The sequence below is a fragment of the Gopherus flavomarginatus genome, chromosome 9 (genome assembly GCF_025201925.1).
Source record: "Gopherus flavomarginatus isolate rGopFla2 chromosome 9, rGopFla2.mat.asm, whole genome shotgun sequence".
NCBI lineage: Eukaryota > Metazoa > Chordata > Testudines > Testudinidae > Gopherus > Gopherus flavomarginatus.
This window is the reverse complement of record NC_066625.1, coordinates 7,473,170-7,488,564: the sequence shown is the minus strand read 5'-3', so window position 1 is coordinate 7,488,564 and position 15,395 is coordinate 7,473,170. Positions and strand designations below refer to the sequence as shown.

General features: G+C 47.6%; 1 protein-coding gene and 1 long non-coding RNA gene across 8 annotated transcripts in view; one reads left to right on the top strand and one right to left on the bottom strand.

Moving 5' to 3' along the window:
* Nucleotides 1-27: 27 nt before the first annotated feature.
* LOC127058239 (uncharacterized) lies at nucleotides 28-14,970 on the top strand. 4 transcript variants are annotated; one of them, XR_007776323.1, is made up of 4 exons: nucleotides 28-89; nucleotides 11,446-11,565; nucleotides 11,838-11,958; nucleotides 14,190-14,970. It is a non-coding gene; the product is annotated as an uncharacterized LOC127058239 (long non-coding RNA). The 4 variants fall into 4 exon arrangements; XR_007776322.1 differs by having other exon boundaries at nucleotides 71-130; XR_007776321.1 differs by lacking the exon at nucleotides 28-89 and adding an exon at nucleotides 274-1,454.
* Nucleotides 11,559-15,395, bottom strand: part of TOM1L2 (target of myb1 like 2 membrane trafficking protein) — a 62,400-nt gene continuing 58,563 nt past the window's right edge. For all 4 annotated transcript variants that reach the window (XM_050967871.1, XM_050967872.1, XM_050967874.1 and 1 more), the window contains 2 exons: nucleotides 14,356-14,392; nucleotides 11,559-12,015 (listed from right to left, as the gene is read on the bottom strand). In XM_050967871.1, coding sequence (XP_050823828.1) covers nucleotides 11,867-12,015; nucleotides 14,356-14,392 — 186 coding nt within the window. In that variant the 3' untranslated portion in view covers nucleotides 11,559-11,866. The remainder of the gene's footprint in view (nucleotides 12,016-14,355; nucleotides 14,393-15,395) is intronic.

Genomic DNA, 15,395 nt, shown 5'->3' with positions numbered 1-15,395 from the left:
TCCCCCTCCCCCTGGGCTGAACCGGGTTGCGGACCAGAGCCGGAGCCTGCAGCGCCGGGATCAGTTGTCTGAGGTGAGCAGGCGCGGAGGTGCCCCAGGAGGAAGCGGCCCATTGCAGCGGCGGGATTGGGTTTGGATTTTGGATGCAACGGGCTGGTTGCTGGCGTGCAGGGCTTTCGCGTAGGGCCCCGCCGTGTGCACTGGAGACCGGGCGTGTCCCGCAGCAGGGCGAGCTGCAGCCCTTCTCGAGCCTCCGCGTCCAGGTGCAGCGAGCAGCGTACGCTGGGTCCCCCGCTTGGCTCGTCCGGGGGAGTTGCAGTGGGAGCGGGGCGCAGGACCCAGCACGGTTGGGATTTCATGGGGTGGGGGTGGTGCTGCATTTCTTCCATTGAGCGGGGGTACAGTTACTCTCCCACCCCGCCTCGATATACATTGCAGTATTGCTGCGTTGCAAGTAAAAATCCGCGCCGCGTGGCCAATTCTTGTCTAATCTGTGTGACTGCAGCGCAGAGTCTCCGAAAGGGAGAGAAATGCAGGCGGAGTTTTTCTCCCCTCCATCATAGCGAGCAGAGGCTGCGTTGGGAATATAAAATTCCAGGCAGCTCCTCTGCTTCTGCAGGTAGCTTCCCTATCCCGCTGTAGTCTGTCCCCCACCCGCCGTTATTCACAGCAGAAAGCCCCGGGGCTTAGCAGAATGCAGCCACAGCCTGTCTCGCCTACCCTGCAGCAGCCTTGTACTAGAAAAACAGCCGCTGGCAGTGCTACCCCTTCCGTTTGCCAGAGGCACGGAGAACACCGCCAGGCGGGGAGGAAGCATTCAGGAGGCCTGGCTTTTGGGGAGAATAAACGATCCCTCTGTGCAGTCTGGAGCCACCCCTTGTCCTTTTTCGCCTCACTCTCTGGGAGGTTTATATCTGGTTTAGATAGAACGGCTGTGAGGAAAGAGACCCAGAGGAAAGGAAAGCCTTCCCCAGCCCTGCCTGCCTTTTAGGGACTATTGATTTTGGTCACGTGCAGCCCTCTCCTAAGAGAGATCGATTGCAGGGCAGCAACCTAACCCTAGGTTTGTGCACAGCTCTGCAGCATGATTTGCTGGTATGACTCCCCCGCCCTCATAGACAGTTAGCAGGTTTAACAAGGAGGATAAAGAGGAGCTGCAGGACTCCAAATGCCTGGAAGCGGAGGATTAGGGACAGTGCCACCTAGCTGGCCCCAAATCTCAAAGAAATCCCTTGTGTTATCACCAAGGGGAGTCTGAATTAATGGCGGCAACAGCCCAGGAAGACAGCACAATTAGTCTCTGCAAAGCTTGTCTGAGAGACTCTGCAGACATCAATGCTCACATACACCTATGAGCAAGACCCCCTTGGAAGGAGACTTACTCTGAAGCAAGAGGTGGTGGTGAACCTGGAAAGTAGAACTCTCCTGAACAGAGCCAGGGCTGTGTTTCTGAGGTGCGGTTACCATTGTATAATCATCTAATAAGCTCATATCAAGTCAGTGACATTAGTAGAGCCCTGACAGTCTACCGCTGTCCACTTTATATCTGCAGCCACCCACGGGCTATGTTTTCGGATCGATCCAGATCCAGATTTTATATCTAGAGCCCTGCAAATCTGCAGATAGCCGCAGACCATGTTTGAGGATCGCGGATTGGATAGGGATACAAATTTTGTATCCGTGCACGGCGCTAAGCACTCACGCTTTATGCATGCAGTCTCACACCATGCCTTGAAGGATGGTCTAGAGGTGACAGAACTGGAAAGGTTTTTCCATATGCCTGTGTCACGAGTCTCTGCCTATTTCAATGCCTGGAATGAAATCAGATACCCTTTACTATTCTGCAGCTTACTTGTTTGCTACTCACGTAATCCGGCTGACCTTAGTGTGCATAACAGATGCTTTCACCCAAAACCATGGCAAAGGACTTTAGAAGTATCTTTCGGGCAGGACCATTGTTCTCAGGTATGAAAAAAACCATCAGTCATTCAGTGGAAAGTATCAAAGAACAGCCACCTGCTTCTGAAAGGCTTGACTAGCTGGCATCCCTGCATGCCCCCTCGCTCCCTGTTGGTAATGAGCAGCCAGGCTGGTGCTCCTTGCTCTCCAACACAGTCTAAAACTAGCCATAAACGAATGATATTAATGCACAGAGAAAGAAACCTGCAGGTGCCTGCCTGTCTCCAATCCAGACAGCATCCTTCAGTTTGTCCCATGTTTTAAACACAAGCAACACGTGATGTACTCCTGCCATAGAATGTGGATGTATCTCACTGAAAGTGGGGGCCTACACACAGCAGAATCCCCTTTCTTCCTACAGAACCTTTCAGCAGAGGCTTGAAACTGATGCACAGAGAGGTTGGATTTACCAAAGGTCAGTGGCAGAGATGAGACCAGAACCCAGGAGTTCCAATTCACCGCTCTGCTCTAAAGTCTAGAGCACACCCATTCCTCTGCTTCAGCCTCTTGGGTGAAAGGCACAGTTGCAAGGATCATGTAATAGCTTTCCCCTTCTCTGACGATCAAGGGTATAGAACAGCCTCCATAGGGGGAGAGGCTAAGAAGATGAGGGCTGCTCAGCTTAGATGAGAGACAGTGAAGGGTGGGGGATATGATGGAGGTCTGTAAAATCATGAATGGTGTGTGTGGGAAAAATGTTATGTATCCTTTCCCACAATACAAAAACCAAGTGTCACCTAAGGAACTTAATAGGCATCAGATTTAATACAAACAAAAGTAAGTACTTTTTTCACACACTTCACAACCTGTGGAACTCATTGCCATGGGATATTGGGAAGGCCAAACCTAGATGAGTTTATGACAAAGATCCATCAATGGGTACTAGCCAAGATGGTCAGCAATGCAACCCCATGCTTGGAGTGACCCTAAACCTGCCTGCCAGGAGGCGAAGACAGGGATGAATTACTCCAAATGCTCTGTTCTGTACACTCCCCCTGAAGCTCTGGCATTGGCCACTGTTGGATACAGGGCCAGATGGCCCATTGGGCTGACCTAGTGCGGCTGTTCTTATGTTCTCTTTCAGAGACTCTCTTACTGTTCCTGAAGTGTATCGCAGGGGGTAGGAAGAGCTTCTCAGGCTGATCTCGGACTTACACAGCACAGGGGTAAGATCAGGAGTTAGCAGCCTTAAAAGATGGTCACGAACATTTCCCGGTCCACACACACAATCTACAGTGGCTCTCCACCATGTGGAATTACGATGACAGGTATTTATTCTGCCTGGCCCTCAGAAAGCTCCCTGCTCTGCAGAAGCAGAATTTTGCAGGGCTCAGCCCCTTCTAAGGCGGCTGCAGCCTATTGCAGGATTATTTAGACCCACACAAGCTTCCTCAGGGTCCCGTGCAGAACAATGCCAACTAGAGTGGAGAAGAAGGGGTTAAAACAGGACGAGTCTCCATAGGCGGGGACGCGTTTCAGGCCACCAATGGGCTACAATCAGGGGCGGGACTCCCCCGCTTAAGTGTGGTTGAGAAGCAGGGAAACCCCGCCTGTAGAACCAGTGGGAAGCAGCCAATGGGCGAGCCCGGCCAGAGTGGAGTGATTTTACGTCACAGCTCAGGCCCGGCTGCGATTACATCATGTGGCTGCCCCGGGGGAGGGAGCAGCTGGTGCACGTGGTTCAGAGTCACCCAGCCCAGAGCCCAGCTGGTCGGGCTGGTGCTCGCTTTGGCAGGGTGCCAGAAGGACTAACCACCCCAAGCAGGATGTGAGAGCAAACAACCAAAAGGCACTAGGATACTCCGGGGCTGAGTGTTGGGTGACCAGATGTCCTGATTTTATAGGGACAGTCCCGATTTTTGGGTCTTTTTCTTCTATGGGTGCCTGTTACCATCCCACACCCTGTCCTGAGACACTATGGAGAATAGAAACTCAGGTAGCCATGCAAGCTTTGCCTATGCAGCTATTGATGCACCTCCGTTCATCCCCTGCACTTCTGCTTTCCAGCCTGGCGTTCCATACAAACCACCTTTCCCATGCACCTCCCATCCCAACCTTCAGCACCCCCAGGGCCAGGGTCCAGCAGCTCCACCACTAAATCTGGCCTGCAGCACACCCAGCTATTCCACTTCATGGTCCACTTAGAGCTCCTCAGTATGCAGTGCCCCTATACTGCAGGCCTGAACTCCATAGAGGGCTTTGCTAATGCACCTCAGTCCTGATCTACAGTATCCTTTGCTAGAACAGTGTTGGTGCCTTTTCTTTTATAGGGGAATTTACACAATTAAAATATATACAGTAAACAGATTCAGGTGCCATGGGTACTCTGAACTTTCCCCCCATCATGCATCCCACTGTTGGCCTCTCCTGAGCAGTGACTCAAGCATGCTTGACTTAGCCCTGAACTTGGGATGGCACTACTCATCACCATCTGTAATATGCAAAGGGACTTGAAGCCAGGTCTTCAGAACAAAGGCCTGTTACACCACTGTACTTCCTACGGGGCTGTATTCTCCACCCAGGCAAAGCTTCCTACTGATGTTTGTTTTGCATTCTAAAATGTGCTACTGCAAGTCCAGCATTTGTTGTTTGGGGAATGTACAACGTTCATGCCATTTCTGCTCTGTCAGGCCAACAGTAGCTATGCACCTTTGTCCTGAATAGAACTGGGCACTATACCTCCTGCCAGAGCTTTTGACACAAACACAGTCTGGCACATGATCTGACTAACAGTAAACAAACCACTGCAACTGTTTGGAAAGGCGATGGGAGCAGCAGTGGATGGGCCGTGTGTGGCCCATCAGTTCTAAACACCTTTTTAGCAGTAGAATGGATGAGTCTGAAAAAACCATTGAAATTTCAGTTCTTTAGTAGGGATAAGCTAACTGTCAAAAGGCATCAATTATTAGCACCACTCACCTACCCTTAATCTAACCAGTGGGGAATGTGTGTGTGTGTGGGGGGGGGGGGTGGGAGAGGATCAGATCCCTTACCTTCACTACAGCTTTATTTGCAATATCTCAAAGTTAGCCTGTTTCACTTTAATTCAGCTGCTTTGAAAGACAAACCTGTAGCTGTTATGAGGGGAAATGCTTAATTCTCAGAACAGTTCAAATTAGCAAACTCCATACTTTAAAAAACACTTGTTTAATTTTTGTTTTTAAACTACTCACTATTGCTTTTACTTTCCTCTTGGGAACTAGACAGCACAATTTCTATCCCTGCCTGTTTGCATTTGGAAAACGTATTTCATGGCATTTCTAGTGCTACACTAGCAAAGTAATTACTCTTCCATTTACTACTGTACCGAGTATGCTGTCAGCCACCGTAGAATGGTACAACTGGACACAGCTCTAGGGAGACAGCATTTTCAGCAGTTAACTGATCCTGCACATCCAGCAGGGGAGGTGCCCAGAATAGGGGTCTGGTAGCATTTACATTGTGAGTTCTGTGGTGCAAGGTAGAAGACTCATAAGAAGGGGTCTACCTAGAATCCACAGCACACAAAAGGAACCAGACGGACAGGGGATTAATAATGCCCTCTTGCTAATAGGTCACCAAATCAAATTGTCAGTGCGTGATCATCTGAGGACCATTCACTGGTCCCTATGAAATGAATGTGTTGTTTGGTACTAGGTGGACAGGTGTCAACAACAGAACTGGCACCAATTTGCAGTCCATTTCAGATGCCAAGGATGTGCGGATTTCAACTTTCATTCTACTCATGCTCCCTAGAGATCTGGTCTGAGTAGTGAAGAGAAGTCTGCATTGCTGTCGCCCATATTATACCAGTTCTATGGACAGCTCTTTGGTTTCCAGGTTGTCAATCCAACACCATCACACAGGAACTAGAGCCACCTCAACACAAATGCAGAGAACATCTCCCACCAGCGGGCAATTTTAAAAGCGGGTCAAGTCTGAGACTTGGTGCATTTAAACCAACTCAAGATACCTGAAAGACGGCTTTGTACAATGAGCATCATGTGAAAGGAACACTGGAAATATGTTGAGTCTTGGTGGGCTGATGAGCAACTCAAGGCAGCTATGGACAAAAATAAACGTTATCAGTGGTCTGGTTAGGAAGAGCAGGAGGAAAGGAAAGCAGGACACCAGGTGTATCTAAGAGACAGATTCACAGCCATCACTAGACAGTTCACACTAGTAGTGCTTTTATTGGAGTGAGTATTGCACATGCAAGAGGCAAACGAGAGATGATTTCTGTAAGGATGGTAGATTAAGATACTTGGATCATCCTTACCTAGACACACTGGCTTTCTACATAAAGACGGCAACACATTGATTTAGTGTGTATTTCTTCTGTTTTTACATAGTCAATATTTTTTAACAGTTAAGTCCCCTTTCCCTACCCCCTCCCCCAAACAAAAAAATACTCAATATCTTCAGTAAATAAATATTATCCACTTTTATCTGGAAAGCCTACAGCTTTAATATACAGAGAGATGCTATTACACAGGTTACATTTGTAGTGTTAATGGTAGCTCATAACAACATTACAGAATGAAGGAGAGCTCACACTTATAAAAACACAGAGCGGGGTGGGGGATGCGTTTGGCATATGCTTGCCATTGACTAGGTGGAGACAGCAGGAGGGAGCAATGGGTGGGTAAAGCCAGCTCGCAGTCAAATAGAGCCTTGCACTTAGCTCAGATGGATAGTGCAATTGCTGCTGCTGCTTGTGTGAGGCAGGGATGGGAGTGGCGAGGTTTTAAAGTCCCATGTTATAGTCATGTGATCTGGACAACCCGCTGTGTGTGGAAAGTTGTGAACAGTGAGCACAGGGGCAAACTGGTCCTACAGGGATCAGTTTGAAAGGGGCTTTCTGCCAGCATTCTTTTACTGGGCCAGTCAGACAAAGGCAGTGGGAAGATGCCAACAGGATGCCTATGGCAGTCAAAGGATTACCAGCAAGAAGAATGCGATTTACCCACCGATTGCTGCTTCATTATTTCCATGAAAAAACTGTCCTGAGTTTTGTTTTTTCCCCCCAGAGCAGCCTCTGCAAGCCTTGGGATTGGTACTGAGGAGGTAAACAAATACAGACCAAGCTCGATCAGCTCAGCCCAGGGATGAAGCCAACCAGCGTAACCCTGCCCCACAGCACATCCCTACAACACAGGAGGCCCTAGAATTTACAAGGCCAAAAAAAAAGAAAAGAAAATGGTACATGGGAGCATCACCATACGTACCATCCTCACTGGTGGAAACAGAAGAGTAGCGAATGGGAAGCAGCAGATACAGGTTACATTGGCTGGGGCTTCCACAGGAGTCGAGGAGGTGCACAGCTCCCACTAAAATCCAACAGGACTTGGGCAGTTAACGCCCTCTGTGCCTCTGGAAGCCCCCCGTCTAGATCCACTGCTACACCACTGGAGGAAACCAAGTCTCATCACTGTGTCAGGCTGCGTAAAGTCCTCCATTTAAGGTAGAAGCAGCTTAAAAACTCCCTCCGCCTGGAAGTGTAAAAAAACCTGAAATGCTGGCACCCGAGCTGATTTGGTCAAAGTAATTTGGGGGACAGGGTTATTAAAGTTGGCAGGAGAAAGGGACATTGGAGGCTACATGATGGTTCAACTCGAACCACTTAACATACATTCTCTGCCCTTTAAGAGGGACCGTGCTAAGTTTTTATGAACTTTTTCTCCCTTGAACCTCGCATACGCGTTAAACATTCTAAAAGTACGTACAGCACATTGTATCTATTATACTCCCCAAAGATGCACCTGAAATCTACACGCAACATTTAAAATAAACCCCAAGAGAGATATTTAAATAGAAACAATTCATTTTTTACATCTCAGCACACAAGGAGTTAACAGATGTTAAAAAAGACATTGGAAAGCATATCTTGACAAAATAAATACTAGAACCTAGAATAAAGTATCACTAGAACTTACAATGGAGCCAAATGATAATTTAGTGTCACTGAGCATGTAGCTATGATTTCTAAACACTATGAGAAAGGCTTTCTGCTGAGTCATGCTGCTCTTTGAGACAGGGCCTTCCCCTTCACCCATGAATACCAGAGCCCTGTCAGTTCTCTCCTCATGCCTGTAGAGGAAGCATTTACAATAAAGGGGTGGAAGAGTAATTGGGGTAACCATTTTCCAAGGACAAATGGAACAAGCCATTCCTTTCCTCAAAGGGATTCAACTGCTCCCATTCTTGCAAGTCACAATGAACAGAATGGAGCAGAGGAGAGATCCTGATGCAGGATACTGGAAAGCTCCAGCAGTACCTCTGACATTTACAACAGAGACCATGGGCTCGACTTTCAGACGTTCTGGGCACTCGCAGCTCCTGTTGACTTCTACAGCCCTCATGAGTGCTCAGCTCGCCAAGTCAGGCCCCAGCGTTTTAGGATCCAGATCTGACCTGCCTGGATAGCAGGGCTCTTTAGGTGGTGCGAGGAGGGGTGAATGCGCACGAGCGAACTGGTGGTTCTTAAATAATTTATCTATCAAAAGTCCGACCAGAAGCAAGACTGAGCACGAGGACAAGTTAACGCAACTCACTATCCACAATCTCCTCCTCTAACATGTGCGCCCATGTCTCCCAAGGTGGGATATTTTCCTAGCTAATGTCTAGCCCACTCCATTAACTAACTGATGTTAGCTTGCAACACTTGCTGCCCTCTGAAACCAACGTTATGTCTGTTTCCCTGATAATACCAGATGGCAAAGGGGAACCCACAGAGACTGAGGTTAGTAAGGTTAGCAGCACAGCTCAGAGGCCCTTTGACTCTCAGCAATACGCAGCACATTTCCACTCAGCCATATCTGTTTTGTTCCATTTTATTTTTCCCCTATCAGAGGCTGCAGTCAGCCAATTAGCAGCTCTACAAGATCTTGCCCCAGGGACCAGTCTCTTTCCAAGGAAGCAACTCTAGTTTATGCATGGTAGAGAGGGGAGGGGTTTTAACACCTTCTTTCCCTGCAGGTGAGGGACAACTGCAGGCAGATTACCGGTCTTTCTCTGGAGGAAGAGGACTCCACAGTAGATCTCCAATAGCAATATCACGTGATGCCAATACCACTACATTTTATCTCCAAGCCTCACAGTGATCCCATCCCACTGGCTCTCCCCTCCTCAGGTAACTCAACCAGATTTCTAGCCGAGCACAGCACATCTAGCCCTCACAGCTGGAATTTTAAGTTGGGGGTGGGGTGGCAGAGAAGAGGCAAAGGATGGTTTCATTCCCCCTGCTTAGATCAGGCCATCTCCATGTCCTGACACCAGTTCTGAATCCACTCGCAGGCAGGCCTACATTCTGCACAGCACAGGGCTGGCTGAGAACAGGCACATCCAGAGCAGGGAAGGAACATTAGACCAGTGCAGGGGTTTGGAAGGACAATCTCAGCCCCTAAATGAAGAGGAATGAACCAAGGGTGGGTGAAGCAATGGAAAGAGAGGGGCAGAGAGAAAAAGGGGGAGTGGAAAAGGGCTGCCTGGGGCAAGGGAGGGAGGCAGCAGCTGGAGAATGAAGGGCACGAAACCATGCCTGCTTGGATGACTAGAGATCATACCACACACTCTCCCAAAATCTTTGAGCAAGTTGGTATAATCCTTCTCGGCAGCCCATTCACCAATCACACGTTGCCTGGTCTTCTATCCAGCAAGACCTACAAGTCACATTCCTTCAGCTGCCATCACTGACAACCCCTGCTCTGTCTCTCTCCTCGCCCGCTCCCCCTAACGATTCTCTTGCAAATTCCTGCTTTGCTCCTCTTCCAAGACTCCCTGTTGAACAGCCCTGTCCCCAGCTGGCCTGTTTCAGAGATCGTAACAGCACCCAAGCTGTTCTGTGCCAACAAACGCAGGCTGAGATGGCGCTTCCCCCTTCCCTCTATAACTGATGGTTCTGTCCCGAGGTTTGCCCCTAGTGGCAAGCTACATTTGTTTTTCAGAGTAAGAGTCAACATGGACAATGCTGCTTCACTGCTGCGTCTCTAGATGAATACACTGCAGTGGGCCATTGGGGGACTGACAACGCTTCATGCATATATCACGGCCTAGCCAAAGCCTAAAGTACCCTACACATGCAGGCTAACAGAGACTGACCAGAATAAAACCAATTTCACATAAACATTCAGGGAGCTGGCACGGGGGAGAGAAGCATTAGCTAAATCAAACACTGTACTGTAAGAATGGTTTGAAGTGTGGTCTAAAGCAGGTGAGAGTGGTGCATGCACACAGCGCAGTACGCAGGGAAGTCATGACGTGCCGAATCAAAACGCAGTTTGCCGCCTAAAAATTCTCTTGCCCTCAGGAACAATGACTTGTGAGTTGGGAGAAACAGCATTCAAGGTGCAAGTGTGCTTAGCTGATACTGCACCTCTGTTAACTCGGCTCTCAAGTGTATGGACTCTATTGTTCCATCTTGCTGCACTGGCTTGCTACCCAGGAATCTGTGCAGGGTATGTGAGGGGGCAGGAGTGGGGGAGAGTAGCACAGGACTACACTGGAAATGCCGGTCTCCACAAGGTAAACATACACTGCAGAATCCTTTGGGGCAGCTCCAAGGAGGACAGCATTGTTAGTTTATTCCTCTGATGAACAAAGGGAACAGAATCCAAGCATGCAGGCAGGCAGAACTGGGGGGACAGGCACCTCTTAGCACTAGGGAGGCAGAGACGGCAAAGGGCATCCCACGTCTATCTCACATTACATACAATAGGACCGCAGCCAGCCAGTGTTTAAGCTCAAACCTTCTAGCAGGAAAATAAAGAACTGCCTCTCCAATATGCACAGCCGAAGTGCCAATTCAAATCTTTCCCCCAGTATCCATTTGTCTAGGAATCTCCTACAAGAAATCACAACTCTGGCCCCTTTTTCTAATGACCCACTTCTAATAACATTTCTGTTTTTACCCATCCAGTGCTACAGGGCATACCAGGGACATTCAGCAAACATGCCGCTCCAGTGTGGCCAGTCACACCCATTACGGCTTTCAGTCCCATCCAGTTGCATGGATGTTATTCAAACAGCTGAGGAGATGAAGGCAGAGCCTGCTTACCATCAGAGCTAATTACTGGAGAAGTATTCTCCAGCTAGGGAGAAATGTAATGGTTTCAAAAAGGCACACATTCTAGACAAAATACTATAGGGGAAAAGCTCCCTCAATGAGCGAAATACTTCATATGATATATAGTGTTACAATAGCCATTTATCCCAGCATTTTCCTATTCATGGCTCTGCTGGACAAAGCTAACAAATTGCTTTCAAATCAGAGTAAGCTTAGATCAATGCAGAGAAAAAAAACCCAGAGACACTACACACTTGAAGCACCACAGAGTGGAGAAAAGCAACCACCATGCGGTACTAGATTTGGGGGCAGGGGGGCGAAATTTAACTTGTGAAGCACATGTTGAAAGGGAAAAGCTGTTGTTCTTTGCTGTCTAAACCTATTAGAAGCTGATAACTTGACATTTGTATCTAAAATTCAAATACATTTCCATTCCGTTTCAGTCCATTACATGTGGATTAACACTCAGACCCGCCTACTTGGAAGCACCTACCTGCAGAAGGGGATGGTCCCTATGTAAGTCAAAGGCAAGGTTGCTCTCTCTACACTTTCGTATCAACAAGGTAAAGAAAAACTCATGCGTTTTAAGGGGGTTTTCGGCATTCAGAGCTGTTCTTATGCAGCTTGGATGGGAATGGGAGGGGGGCAGGTTAAGCTGGAGAACTGTGGTCTGGCAGGAGCAGAGCTGGCCTTTAATACAAAAGTCAGCTGTGGGAGGGAGGATGTTTTAGAGATAAGCAAGAGAAGCAATTGATGAAACCAGGAGGGCAAGAGGGTCATGGTAGCCAAGAACCGTGAGAGGACAATGTGACTGTATAGAGACATTCTTCTGCAGAGCACGGGGATGGTTGCCAGGAGTGCTCTTTACAGTGCGAAGAGGGCGTCCTCTGAGCGCTCCTGCTTCTTCCTGCCTGAAGGATTCGTAGGAGGAGTGGGGGCCTCCAGCGGAGGAGAAGGTAAATTTGGGACCGTCTCGGCAGCTTTGGCTCGTTCTTCTAAAAATTTGTCAAACTCTGCAACGCAAAAAATATTGAGAAGAATCAGAGTTAAGGTTGAACTAGGGATCGTCCTCTGCATGAATCTAGCAGTGCACTGACTGTTCTCTGGGTATGCACGGGACAGGCAGAGCATAGGCAGTATCACTGAAAGCTTCCTCATGCTGCCCCCTGCCCCAGTGTGTTCCATCCTTGACCCCGCAAGGGATAAGAGTTGTCTCCATGGGCCATCAAAACCTCTCATCCCTTTGTTGAGCTTGCCAACAAAGTGAGCAGCTAATCCAGTTCCCAGAGCACAGGTATCCATGCCAGAGAATCCACTATCAGAACTAGCACAGAGACCCAAACTCATTTCACACAAGGCCCCCAGTACAACAATCTGATGGTAACAGATACCTATGGTCACGGCCAATCTGGGATAGGTTTGAACCACGGCCAATCTGGGATAGGTTTGAACCACTGACAAAAGTGAAAGGCTCCGTACCAATGGGTCTCAATTTTTTCCACTTTGGAATGACCTCCTCCCACCTTGCTACATGGGAGGGGGAACGCTGTCAATATGGGGTTATGAGCCCTATGCTGAGAACCCATTCTCTGTCCCCACTGTCAATCCCCTGGGCCAACCTTTTGTAGACACAAGCAAGCTACATGCACAAGTATGGCTTCCTCATGAGGGTACAGACAGCCTTAGAAAGAAGCCTCCCAGTAATACAGTTTAAACAGCAGAGTGGATCAAAACTCAAATGCCAGTCAAGGGTGCGATCCCAAACATAGGAAGAAATACCATCAAGTGCTATTCTTGTGGGTGGGGAAAGGGGCACGGGTCACTTGCTGGAGGATTTTCTGCACCTTGAGGTCTTTAAACCACTATTTGAGGACTTCAGTAACTCAGACATAGGTTAGAGGTTTGTTACAGGAGTGGGTGGGTGAGATTCTGTGGCCTGTGTTGTGCAGAAGGTCAGACTAGATGACCATAACGGTCCCTTCTGACCTTAAGTCTATGAGTCTATGAATGATCATTTCCCACACGCCAGTGGATGTTATCTGAGTCCTGCCTGTCAATATTTTTACACCATTCTTACGGAGTTTAGAATCCCTTAAGTGAGCTTTCCTCTCTCTCACACACTCAATTGCTAAGCAAAGCACATGGGCAAATCACGTGCCATGGTTGGTTTCGGAGCATCGCGTACGGGCATGTTGGGCAGGAACAACATTTGGGAACACAGTACAAGTGGGGCATGTCCAGGGAAAGTGGAAAAATTGCAGTGAGGGGGAAAGAGTTGAAAAGATGGAGGACATTTTCTTGGGCTTGTTTTTTGCTGAGTACTATATAGTGCGTAGCTCGTTACAGCTTTATGACATGCCAGGGCATGCTTCATTAACCCTTGACCTATACATTAACTATGGCATCTCACTGAAGTTCAGAAATCAGATGCACTGTTTACATCAGGATTAACTAGTTAATACCCTGGAAGCATGGCATCTACCCCCACAGAGCCAACAGAATATGCCCCAACATGTCTTGCTGCTCAGATATGACTAGGGCATTTATATTTTTTTTTTTTAAAGATTGCTCTCGTTTGGATATATCCTGCTGTCTGCCTGCCTTCTCCTGCTCCTCAAAGCCAGTGCAGCTGCTTTTGCAGAATTATTTTTTCTGTTACTGAGGCTAAAAATAGGAGCTTTCTGGGCTCTTGATTTAACACTTTTAAACAGCTCGTTTTAAGATGATCATTTGGGATGTTTACACAGCTCTTGATTATCCACTTCTCTAAAAGTAACTAATAAAAGCTGCTCAAGGTGCCTGATCACTAGGGGCTAGGGGCAAGAAGGATAAATATACAATGTTATGCCCATCTGCCAGGGAGCTGCCACATGGCAGTTAGATCAGCAGAGGGGAGATTTGAAATAAAAGGGGAAGGTGGTGAAAAGGAAGAGAAAACTCAGTTCCTTCCACCAGGAGGCAGGGTGGGCGAGAGAAAAAGAGACCTGGAGACATCCCATCCTGATATAAACAGGGGACAATCATTTCAAAGTGCTTAGGGAGTTCAGTGTCTCATATGTTGCTACAGAGACATTACACAGCTACAGTGAAGACGATGTGAAGCACAGAAAACTACTCTGGTAACCAGCACAAACAGGTGGTTTTTTTGTAGTTCCCTCTTGAAATTCTCCATCATTTCCCATTTCAGGGAAGATGCTCCAGATGGATGCACTATGGAACATCAGCTACCATGAGTTTGGTGGATTGGAAGAGGATCTCTGCTGGGTGATTGTATCAGAAGAGAGCAAGATGGATATTCTACTCAAAAGCACTGGACTGAGACAGCTCTGAAAGCCAGAGGCTTCCCTGCTTACCTTCACTTGTCACGCCTTCTTCCAGTTCTTCTCCTTTCTGCAGTCGGGACAAAGAAACAAGTATGAACATATGGACTTCACTTCGCTTTCAGTTTCACCCTAAGCATGTTTACAAGTAACCCAAACCATTCATTGCCTCTGTCCCTTTATTTAACCACAGTTACTACAGGAACATGATGACCTAGATGAGTCACATGGTGCTCATGTCAGGAGGCAGATGAACGACCCAGTACTTCTCTGTGTTGCAGAGCAAGAGAAATAGTCCAAATGATGGTGCTATTGATTATTGGTGACATCCATTATCAGTGAACTCCCCATTAGATCTGAGTGACAGTCAGTTAATCGCCATCTTCTCCACTTCCAAGAGAGCAGGCCTCTTCTTATCAAGAGAAGCCATAACCTGATACAAAACTGAATAACTACAGGAGATGCCACCTCACCTGTTTACAATTCCTTTAGGACATCATGGCTGAGACTTTCGTTAATATTGCATCATATTTAAAAGCTTAAATCAAGTGAGGTAGACACCCCCCCCCATGAAGTGTTTAGGGACAATATTTTTCCTGAATAAAATGGATGGTTCATTTTGGATTTAGAATTCATGATTGAGGGGGGGGGGAAAAAAAGCTGATTGTAAAGCATGTGACGCCACGAACGAAGACAAGAATAAGATGGGCAGGCTGAAATAAAATGATAGGGAGCTAGTCCGTTGCCAGGAGAAGTAGCAATGGTTAGCATGCCACAAGTTTAGTACCTTTTTGCCTTTAGACATCTAGCATGTGTTTCACCAGGATCTGAGAATTCACAATTATTAAATAAGGAAACTGTAATAAATCCTAACTAGGTGGCATAATTTTCAAATAATTACCACATGAAAAAATAAAATGACACTATCAAGTATTTTAACCCCCCCACAAATCTAGTCTCCTTTGGAAGTGAGGAGTAACTGCTCTACCTCACTTTCCCCATCTGTAAAACAGGAATACCACCTGCCTTACCAGGGTTTTGGGAAGACTAATGCTTTGAAGATTAAGCATCAT